Source organism: Zalophus californianus, chromosome 9 (assembly GCF_009762305.2).
Source record: "Zalophus californianus isolate mZalCal1 chromosome 9, mZalCal1.pri.v2, whole genome shotgun sequence".
NCBI classification, from domain to species: domain Eukaryota; kingdom Metazoa; phylum Chordata; class Mammalia; order Carnivora; family Otariidae; genus Zalophus; species Zalophus californianus.
Window position 1 is genome coordinate 83835402 of NC_045603.1, and position 11242 is coordinate 83846643.

At 40.2% G+C, this 11242-nt stretch overlaps 1 protein-coding gene across 1 annotated transcript in view; it reads right to left on the reverse strand.

Annotated features, from left to right (window-relative positions):
• ETNK1 (ethanolamine kinase 1) overlaps positions 1-10609 on the reverse strand; it is a 65897-nt gene extending 55288 nt beyond the window's left edge. Inside the window, 1 exon segment of the mRNA XM_027592597.2 lies at positions 10190-10609. Coding sequence (XP_027448398.1) covers positions 10190-10345 — 156 coding nt within the window. The 5' untranslated portion in view covers positions 10346-10609.
• Between the last annotated feature and the right edge of the window lie 633 nt (positions 10610-11242).

Below are 11242 nucleotides of genomic sequence, written 5' to 3' on the forward strand. Positions count from 1 at the left end.
ATATGGGGAGGCTACTATTGATGGGAAAGTTTGGATGCAAATTAGAGTCTTGGAACAGATATTATATGAGGTGGTTTTGTCTCCTCTGCCAGAATGCATTACTGAACAGATTATGTTTTATAGGAATGCTTCCCTTATTTACTATTGTAAAACAGAAGACACATAAATTTACCCTTCAGTCTGGACTTATGACCATATCAATTGGGAACTTACAGAATTGCCCAAACCTGCCACAGATGCTATTTACAGCAATACAGAATACCTGGTGGGCAAAAAGAGTTTATAGCTTTAATGACACAGAAGTTAAACTGGTATCAATAAACTTGAAGGTCATCTTAAGACCCCCAAAACACTAATCCAATACCTTCTTTCAGTATGTGGCACTGTCCTGCAACTACAAACCCTGAGATGATAAAAATATTAAACTTTATTTAGCCACTGTGAAATTTCTTTAGTCCTAAGGATGACTTAAGATACCAAGCAGGGAACTTGTTTTGACATGTATTTATGGTCTAGGATGATAATTACTGAATTTAAATGAATAAACTCTCTCTGGCCAATAAAATAGTAAAGACAAGCTTCAATTAAGATGATTACTAAACAAAGTAAAAAGTCTAGAAAGGTGGAAATTAATACTTATCAGTTAACTGTTTTGTAGAAGAAACCATTGGATTCCATCATCTTCCAAAATAACAAAATTAAAAGGAATATAACAAACAATACCATTTTCATGTATCCCACTGGCAATGTTTAAATTTGGTATCAGGGATTGGACAAGGTATAAGGAAAACGTACTCTCCAACACTGTGTTGAGGAGTATATATTAACACAACTTTCATGACAGTTTAGCAATATTAAAGTGAGAAACAGCCTGATAGTTTTATGTGTAAACTTGGATTGGCTATAATACCCAGTTACTCAAACACTAATTTAGATGCAGCTGTGAAGTATTTTGTAGAAGCACTTAACATCTACAATCAGTTACATGGGTGGGCCTCATCCAATCTTTAAGGAATGTAAAAATAAAACAAGTTTTAAGTGTCCCTGAAGAAATTCTGCCTTAAGACTACAGCATTGGGCATCTGGGTGATTCAGTCGATTAAGCATCTGACTCTTGGTTTTAGCTCAGGTCACAGTCTCATGGGTGGTGGGGTTGAGCCTTGCACTAGGACTCCACGCTCAGCAGAGAGTCTGCTTGAAGATTCTCTCCCTCTACCCCTCCCCTAACTTGTACACACACATGGGCTCTCTCGCTCTCAAATAAATAAATCTTCAAACAACAACAACAAAAAAAGACTATAGCATTGGGGCGCCTGAGTGGCTCAGTTGGTTAAGCGGCTGCCTTCGGCTCAGGTCATGATCCCAGGGTCCTGGGATCGAGTCCCATGAGCAGGGAGCCTGCTTCTCCTTCTCCCTCTGTCTCCCGGCTTGTGCTCTCACTCTCTCTCTGTCAAATAAATAAATAAAATATTAAAAAAAAAAAAAAGACTACAGCATCAACTCCTGCCTAAGTTTCTAGCCTATTATCCTGCCCTACAATTCAGACTTAGCCTCGACAACTGGTATGAGCCAATTCTTTGAAATAAAGCCCAGACAGCATATATATATGAAGTTCTGTTTCTCTGAATGACCCTAACTGGCACAGTTTTTAACCTTATAATTCCACTAATAAAGTTTAGGGGTGCCTGGAAGTTTCAGTCAGAGGAGCATGTGACTCTTGATCCAGGACTGTGAGTTCAAGCCCCACATCGGGTGTAGAGATTACTTAAATAAATTTAAAAAAAAATTTACTCTGAGGACATATTTAGAAAAGTTATCCAAAATATACATATAAAAGCAGTTCACGCAATACTGTTTTTAATATGCAAAAAATAAAAATAAAATAAAAATAAAAACAATGTTGTTTAAAAAATATGGGCAGGGGCACCTGGCTCAGGCAGTTGAGCCTCCAACTCTTGGTTTCCACTCAGGTCATGATCTCAGGGTCGTGAGGTCGAGCCCCACATCAGGCTCCATGCCCAGCAGGGAGTCTGCTTGAGCTTCTCCCTCTCCCTCTGCCCCTCCCCCCACTTGTGCAAGCATGCATATGCTTCACACTCATGCTCGCTCTCTCTCTCAAATAAATAAATGCTTAAAAAAATATGTGGGTAGGGGCGCCTGGGTGGCTCAGTCGGTTAAGCGTCTGCCCTCAGCTCAGGTCATGCTCTCAGGGTCCTGGGATGGAGCCCCACGTGGGGCTTCCTGCTAAGTGGGGAGTCTGCTTCTCCCTCTCCCTCTGCCCCTCCTCCCCACTCATGCTCTCTCTCTCTCTCTCCAAATAAATAAAATCCTAAAAAAAAAAATATGGGGCAAAAATATGGGGCAGACTACCTATACTTATGACATAGAAGGATGTCTAAGATATATTATTTTAAAATGCAACATACAGAATGCATTGTTGTGTATACAAAAGGAATATATTTATATTTACTGATATTTATTTTTTTAAGATTTTATTTATTTATTTGACAGAGAGAGAGAGAGAGCACAGCAGGGGGAGTGGCAGGTAGAGGCAGAGAGAAGGAGGCTCCCCACAGAGCAGGAGGAACCCAATGTGGGACTCGATCCCAGGACCCCAGGATCATAACCTGAGCCGAAGGCAGTCGCTTAACCAACTGAGCCACCCAGGCACCCTATTTACTGATATTTATTAACAAAGGTAGGTATGTGCCCTAACAAATCCACAATCTGCTGATTTTTAGAAGTTCAAAAACTGCTCACCTAATTACTGTGGGGAGAATGAATGACTTGGAAGTTGAGGGAGTTAAACTTTTTATTTTTCATCTTATAGCCTTGTATCTGTTTTAAGTATTTTATTAAGAACATATGTTATTTATGTTTTTTAAACAAAGTCAACAGGCTTAGATAGGATATGAACCTTTCTAATTTTCTACTTTATACTCTTCAGAATGTTTAAACTTCATTTTAATAATTAACTCACATGATGTTTAACATGACCAAATACTATATTTATAGCTATCAAACATTGAAGTCAATAACATACCAACATCATGCGAAAGTGAAAGAAAGGCAGCATGAAAAAAAGGAATACAAAATTGTACATATGGTATGATATGTATGAAAAGTAGAAGACAACAAAAAAACAGTTGATTTTTTAAATAAAATATGGATAGTAAATGGTTTTTCTTCCTAGTCAAAGTTTCAATATTGTAATATATCTTTTTAGTAAAACTAAATTATTTCATGTTCATGTCCCTTATAAAAGGAAATTCATACACTTAATATATTATTTTCTCATAATACTGACTTGCAAAGAAATGACTATTTCAAAATACTGTTTAAAAAAAAAAAAAAAAAAAAACTGCTATTGTGACTACCACTAGAGGGAAGGAGAGATTAGGACCAGGAAGGAAAAACGGTGATATTCTGGGTTGCTGATAATATTTTATTTCCCAGGGTTTGGGTTACACAGTATTTGTTCTACAAAAAAACGTATGTTTCATGCATTTTCCTGTATCTTTGTTGTATCTCACGATTTTTAAAAGGGTGATAAAAATGTATTTATGGCCAATCTGTTCTATCAAAGAGCAACTCCTGAGAAGACAAAATCATGAGAAATAACCTGATTCCTTAAATTTAGGTCTACCATTACTTCCCCATCTTTGTCACCCACAGAAGAAAAAAACTCTTAAACTTCTCTTTTCCCTCACCTGCAAGCCATTAACTCCTGCATATTTATTTTCTGAAATGTCAAATCTGTGCTTTATTTTCATCTCCCAGGCCACTGTCCTAATTTGGGTGACAGCACCTCTTGTGTAAACTAATGTTAACAGGCTCTCCTAGGTTAAGTCTTTCTCAAACATTTTTTATGTGATACTCAGACAAAAATATACATTTATCTAATTTAGTACATACTTTCATATGAAACTAAAACAAGCTTCACCAAGCAGTCCTTACCTTATTATTTGCAAGACTCTATGATCTATCCTATCACTTTTAACTCATCTTTTTAAACTGTAGTGGTGAGCGCCTGGGTGGCTCAGTTGGTTAATCAACTGCCTTCGGCTCAGGTCATGATCCTGGAGTCTCAGGGTCGAGTCCCGCATCGGGCTCCCTGCTCAGCAGGGAGTCTGCTTCTCCCTCTGACCCTCCCCCCTCTCATGTGGTGTGTGTGTGTATATATATATATATATATATACACACACACATATATATATATATACAGTTAATAAATAAATAAACTGTAGTGGTTTCAACCCAGTATACTGATTTGACATCCAATTAGTGTGGGGTAACCACCAGTTTCAAAACCAATGTCCTAAGCGATCAATTATTCCCCAATTCAAAACATCTCATTCAACTATTGCTGCCTTCAATACAGCCTGCCACTGCTCTAAATAATACACAATATAACTCACCTGCCTAAAAATATTAACTGGCTTCCCAATATATCCTAGATAATAAAGTACCACCTCCTGCACAAAAACTTCACATCTAACAACTCCCTTTCTCAAAACTCAGTCCCACTTCTTTTCTTGTTCACACTCCATTCTGCCCAAAATACTCATGGTCTAGCTGTGTTTCTTTTCCCTCAGAGTATAGCTTTGTGAAAGTAGCCTTCATGCCCAGAAATGCTTCCCCATTCCATGTGACCATATCTTTCCTTCAAAGCTCAGTTCAGGTATCTCCTCCTCAATGAAGCCTCCCCTCCTATATTTTCCCATGCCTACCTTCTGTCATAGTTAATTGTACAAAAGAATGCTGCTTAAAATTAGCATCATGCCTGCTATAAAAAATATATACCAGGGGGCACCGGGGTGGCTCAGTCAGTTAAGTATCAGGCCCTTGATTTTGGCGCAGGTCATGGTCTCAGAGCGTGACGTTGAGCCCGGCACTGGGCTCTTTGCTCATTGAGAGTTGGCTTCTCTCTCTCTCTCTCCCTCTCCTCTGCCCCCTCCTCACCTGCCCACACTCTTGCTCTCCCTCTCTAAAATAAATAAATCTTTTAAAATATATATATATACACATACACACACACACACACATATGTCAGAATTACTGAATTTTAGGAGATTACAATTGTTTCAGATCAATTATTCCACTTACAAATGGGGGGGTTGCTGAGGGAAATGGAAGGGGAAGAGTTGGAGGCATGTAGTATTAAAAATACTATGCATAACTTTATGTATTTCATTTCTCAGGATATTCTACTATTAGTAGTAAAGTAGTAAAAATTGGTGCTGTAGTAAAATTACCATTAGTAGTAAAGCAATATTAGAGTAATATTATAGTAAAATTCTATTATTTTCTGCTAGTCTACTATTTTCCAAAGTAGATAATAATCCCATTTCACAGAGATTTAAAACTTGCCAAAGGTTACAAATAGGTGGTATCAGGATTCAAAAACCATCCTCTTTCCACCACATTATGCTGAGGCCCCAAAGAGAGATCAAGTTGTTTGTTTAGTCCAAGTCACACAGCCATTAATACCTGAAAATGAACTAGCATGTGAGGCTTCTTTTTAGTCACATTTTTTTTCAACATTTTATTTATCTGACAGAGAGAGAGATAGCAAGAGCAGGAACACAAGCAGGGGGAGTAGGAGAGGGAGAAGCAGGCTTCCCGCGGAGCAGGGAGCCCAATGTGGGGCTCGATCCGAGGACCCTGAGATCATGACCTGAGCTGAAGGCAGATGCTTAACAACTGAGCCACCCAGGCGCCCCTTTTAGTCACATCTTAATAAAAGACATGGGAGCTTATTACATCCTTGGGGAGCCTCGCTGTTGGTAGTGTCAACTCCTGCTGTCAAGGTCATGAGTTCAAGCCCCCCGTTGGGTATAGAGACTATTTAAAAATATACATTTATATATATGTATATATATATATACATCTTTGATAGGAGCCTATCAAACATCATACATCTCTCTTAGCTATATTCAACAAAGTCTTAGGGCCTACCACCCACCAAATACTTTATTATTATAAAACACTGAAAATGGAAAACTGGACCTAAATGCTGATATTAAAAGTTATGTTGAATAAAAAACTATAACCTCTTAGATTTATCTACTGGATTCAAGATTCTTATAAATATCATGTCCTTCTGGCACTCTTAATATGTTACTTAAATCTACCTAAGACTTTTCAGAGATTTCTATCACTTAAAGAACAAACTGTTTTTTTTTTTAAGATTTATTTATTGATTTGAGAGAGACTGTGTGGCACAAGCGGGGGGGGGGGGGGGTGCCTGCAGAGGGAGAGGGAGAGAGAGTATCTCAAGCAGACTCCACACGAAGTGTAGCCTGGAGCCAGAAATCATGACCCAAGCTGAAATCAAGAGTCAGACGCTCAACCTACTGAGCCACCCAGGCACCCCCAAACTCATCTTTTTAAAAACAGGAAAAAAAAAAAAACCCACCTGGGGGCACCTGGGTGGCTCAGTCATTAAGCGTCTGCCTTCGGCTCAGGTCATGATCCCAGAGTCCTGGGATCGAGCCCCGCATTGGGCTCCCTGCTCTGCGGGAAGCCTGCTTCTCCCTCTCCCACTCCCCCTGCCTGTGTTCCCTCTCTCGCTGTGTCTCTCTCTGTCAAATAAATAAAATCTTTAAAAAATTTAAAAATATTATTAAAGGGGCGCCTGGGTGGCTCAGTTGGTTGAACCTCTCCCTTCAGCTCTAGTCATGATCTCTGGGTCCTGAGATCAAGCCCCGCATCGGGCTCCGGGCTCCTCGGGGAGCCTGCTTCTCCCTCTCCCCGCTTGTGTGTGTGCGCACTCGCTCTCTGTCAAATAAATAAATGAAATCTTTTTTTAAAAAATAAATATTATACGAAATATCAAATGTCAATATTAAAATAAGAGGGATTATAGGTTTTCTAATAGGGTATTTTAGCGACTATCTCCAACATAGCTAAGTAAAGAAAAGGGGATAGGAAATCTGCTATGCAGCTACACAACCAAACACAAATACTGGTTTCCAAGATAGTATATGTATGCTTAAAAAATAATTAAAACTATGCATGCAAAAACATGAAAAACTTGTAGTACAGCAGAAAAAAAACCAGTATGCTTTTTAAATGTTCTTCTGTAGTCTTTGCACATGAATATGAATTTTCATTCCAAAAACACTATGTTGTGATTGTTTTATCTTCCCTATTAGACTGGGAATTTCAATAAAATATTATGAAATAAAAAGCACTGTGACTGGTACAGTTGCTTCTGATTTACTCTGCCTACTCTAAGTAGGGTACACTCCAAAAAGCTTACCACCCCTTTTATATTTTATTTTTTCAATCTTGTGTGAATAGGAAAACCAAAAAATTAACTTGTCGAAACCCCACGTAAAAAGAGATATAGCAGTTCATGTGTCTATAAGTTTTGGGCCCTGTATCATTTTGACTGCATCAAAGTCTTTTTTGCTTGCTTCTGGATTTACCAGTATGTTCCGAATAGTTCAGCTCAGACGTAGTAGCCAGGTAAAATAAGTATTACTAGACTAAGCTTCTAAGGTATATTAGAAGCATATTTTAATTACATAAAAATTTTAGAAAAAAATTTTCTTTGAAAAAAATGGGCTATATACCAGTATTAATCTGTTGAATATATGATACATACTTCCCCTTCTGAAGTGTTAAGTATGACTGTTTTCTTTATACTTCAAAGGAAATAAAAGCAAATCTCAAAAGAAATATTCCCATTGAGATTTACTAAAGAAATCGTGAAGCATCATAAAAAAGAGTTTGGGGGTGCCTGGGTGGCTCAGATGGTTAAGCGTCTGCCCTCGGCTCAGGTCATGATCCCAGGGTCCTGGGATCGAGTCCCGCATCAGGCTCCCTGCTCAGTGGGGAGCCTGCTTCTCCCTCTGCCTCTCTCTCTCTCTCTCTGTCTCTTATGAATAATTAAAATCTTTAAAAAAAAAAAAAAAGAAGAGTTTGGACTGACAGAATATGGGAGTCAGATTTTCTCAAGGTGAGAAACCACCAATGAATGACCACCAATTCAGAATAACAGCTGTCTCAGCTTCTGGATCAAAAGCATTGTTTGCACAGGGAAGGATTATATTTCTAACTCATAATCATCCTTACAGCAAAATAAGTGGTAGTATTTACCTTCACTGACAAATAAGTAGTTAGTTTGGATTAGGAGGCCAAAGGCCTTAAAGTCAAAAGTTGATGCATAGGAGGGGAAGAATGAAGGGGGGCAAATCGGAGGGGGAGACGAACCATGAGAGATTATGGACTCTGAGAAACAAACCGAGGGTTCTGAGGGTGGTGGGGGGATGGGTTAGCCTGGTGATGGGTATTAAAGAGGGAACTATTGAATGGAGCACTGGGTGTTATACGCAAACAATGAATCAAGGACCACTACATCAAAAACTAATGATGTAATGTATGGTGATTAACATAACATAATAAAAAAAAAGTTGCTGCATAGATAAAAGGTAGATTCAATCCCAAGTACTTTCTGACAATCAAAAAGTTTGATGTAACCACATTTGTCCCTTTTTCACCTATACCCTGGCTTTATTTCACTGAGTTTCACCTTAAAAAAGAAAAAAAGTATCTACCTAATACACTTACTTGTAGAATGAAATGATAAAATCTATACATGACCTAACTCACAACCTGGCATATTGGTACTTGAGCGTAGCTATTATTACTGTTCTACAGACAAATACATCATCAGTGGAAACACCAGTTTTCAAAGCTTCAAATTTTAAAGTCTCTACTTAAAAAGTAGCATAGTCTGCCAGTACCAAAGTTTCCCAAGAAGCAGCACTGCCTTTAATTAATACCTATTTAGTTTATAATTGACTGCCAGAATATAAATCATTTTAATAAATATAAAACTCTTCTGTAGTAAGAGGTAATGAATAATAAACTAAAGAAGTTCAGAGTTTCAATTTGGAAGTTTCGATTCTGGAAGTTTCAATTAATTTAACTTTCTTAGCATACTAATTTTTTTAAATTACACATGAAAATCATTCTGAATTGACTATGTCCTGTTTAGTTAGCTAACACTCCCTTAAAATTTCAAAATTTTTGTCTAACAATTTTCTATCCCAAAACATATGGGTCCTTTCAATATGCTCAAAACTCTTCTAGGCAACAAGAACTGAAACTAACACTTCTGAAAGCCCAAGTGTCAGGAACTGTTCTGAGCCCTAGAGCACCATTCATGTTTTATTCATCTTTGTATAGGTGACTACTTTAGAATCTGAGATACTGTTAAGTCAATAACACTGAATAGTCAACACAGTAAAGCAGATAATTGAGCTACTTCTTACATTATTGCTCGGATTTGAAACAAACACCAAATATCTCAGCCTTCAAAATTATTAACTATTTTGTATATGCAAGGAAAATGGAGGTTCACTGCCGTATATCCTGAACCTCTAAAAGTTAAAATACTCAAATGTCATACATACTAAATCATAACTTAGAAATAAGTTTTTAGAAAACACCTAGATCCCTAAGGATTTTTTTCTCCCAATTTTTGTTCTATGAATACAATGGCACACTGATCGATCTAAGATCAAATATGGTTAATTTTACTAACACGACTAAAAAAATTCAGAAATATCGATTCAAATAAAATATGTGTAGTGCTACCTAAGAAATCAATCGAGTAATGCATGACCATGGTTATTACTTTGAAATCGAGTACTCGCCAATCCGAGGATTTGAGAAGATAAAACGCAGGGTGAGACATCAATGGGAGTAAACCGCCGGGGAGGGGGAGGGGCGGGAAGGGAAAGGAAAAGATCAGAAGGATTAATTACTGCATTATCTGTGGAAGGAAAGAAGGTACCTAGGGACGACTGAAGAGGACCCCTGGCAAGGGGAATGGAAAAGGCTCCTTTTGCAGTTAGTAGGGACAGGGGAGTGGGAGGAGGGGCAACTATCAACAGGAATTTTCCCGGTGTGAATGGGTGCGTCACTTACGTAGCTGCTTCCAGAAAGAAAATTTGCCCTAAGGACAACCTCAATAAGCATTTGTGAAGGAAGGGGGAGTGACCTTCGTAGGTTTGATGGAGGAAACACACGGTCACTTCCCAAAGGACTGAGGAAGAAGACGTTCCCGTTGGTTCTCCCCGATCATCAAGGAACTGAAGAGATTGTGAGAACCCCCCCCCCAACTCAGGGCCCAGTCTGAGCTGTGAGAGACCCCGTGCTGAGATGTGGGCGTTACCTGCAGGGTCACCTCCTGAGGGTCCCAGTGCGGCCGCAGGTGTTGCAGGAGGCTGAGGGCCCCCTCCCGGCAGCGCTGCTCCTCCTGATCCTGAACCGTGACGTCCAACTTGGGCACCTCCGGGGAGCCGTGCGGAACGTGGATGTAATTGGCCATGGCCCAGGCGACGGCAGAGACTACCACCACGACGACGGCGACGGCGACCACGAGAACGGCGGGCGCCGACAGGCTGGTGGATCCTTCCGTCCCGGGGCGCCCTCGCAGGAGGGCTAGGGGCACTCAAACTGACGGGCGAGCGGTAGGAGAATGGCTGGACGCGGCACTTTAGCCGACCCGGGTCTGGACAGCAGCTGAACTGAGCAGAGGATGTTCACGGGAAATATTCCGCTCCTCTGCGCTCCACCGCCAGCGACCGCGGAGCATGCCGGGACTGGCCTGACGCTGGCGTCATGCGCAGGGCGGGGCCTCGGTCTGCGTCAGAGGCTGAAGACGACGTTCTAACCTCAAGCACAATGGGCCCGCTACTGTGAGCTCGATTTTTTAGTCATAAAACACTCAGCCAGGTTTCCTACTAGTCCGAAAACGCAGGCTCCTCCTCGGGCATGAGCCTGATTTCTGACAAGACCCGAAAGGCTGTGAAGCTTTAGCTCAGCTGATCAGGAGCGTTTGGGGGGCTGGGTTTGAGTTCCGGCTGAGTTTTTCAGGGAAGCGAGGGGCATGCCCTGAAATAACCCCCGGAAAAGTCTCTGAATTTGGCCTGAGTATGGGCAAGGGGGATTAACTGGATCGCCCTGGTCGCAGAGCTGCTCTCTACTGTTGACCGCACAGTTGGTTGGGCAACTAAATTCCCATCAATTGTATACTGAGATCATGGTATTTGGGGCAAATTTGAGATATTTGTGTAAAACAACGACAGGACTTCAAGATTTATTTTTAAGGCCAAATGTTTGACCATACTGAGAATTTTTTTTTTTTTTAGATTATTTATTTCGGGCGCCTGGGTGGCTCAGTTGGTTAAGCGACTGCCTTCGGCTCAGGTCATAATCCTGGAGT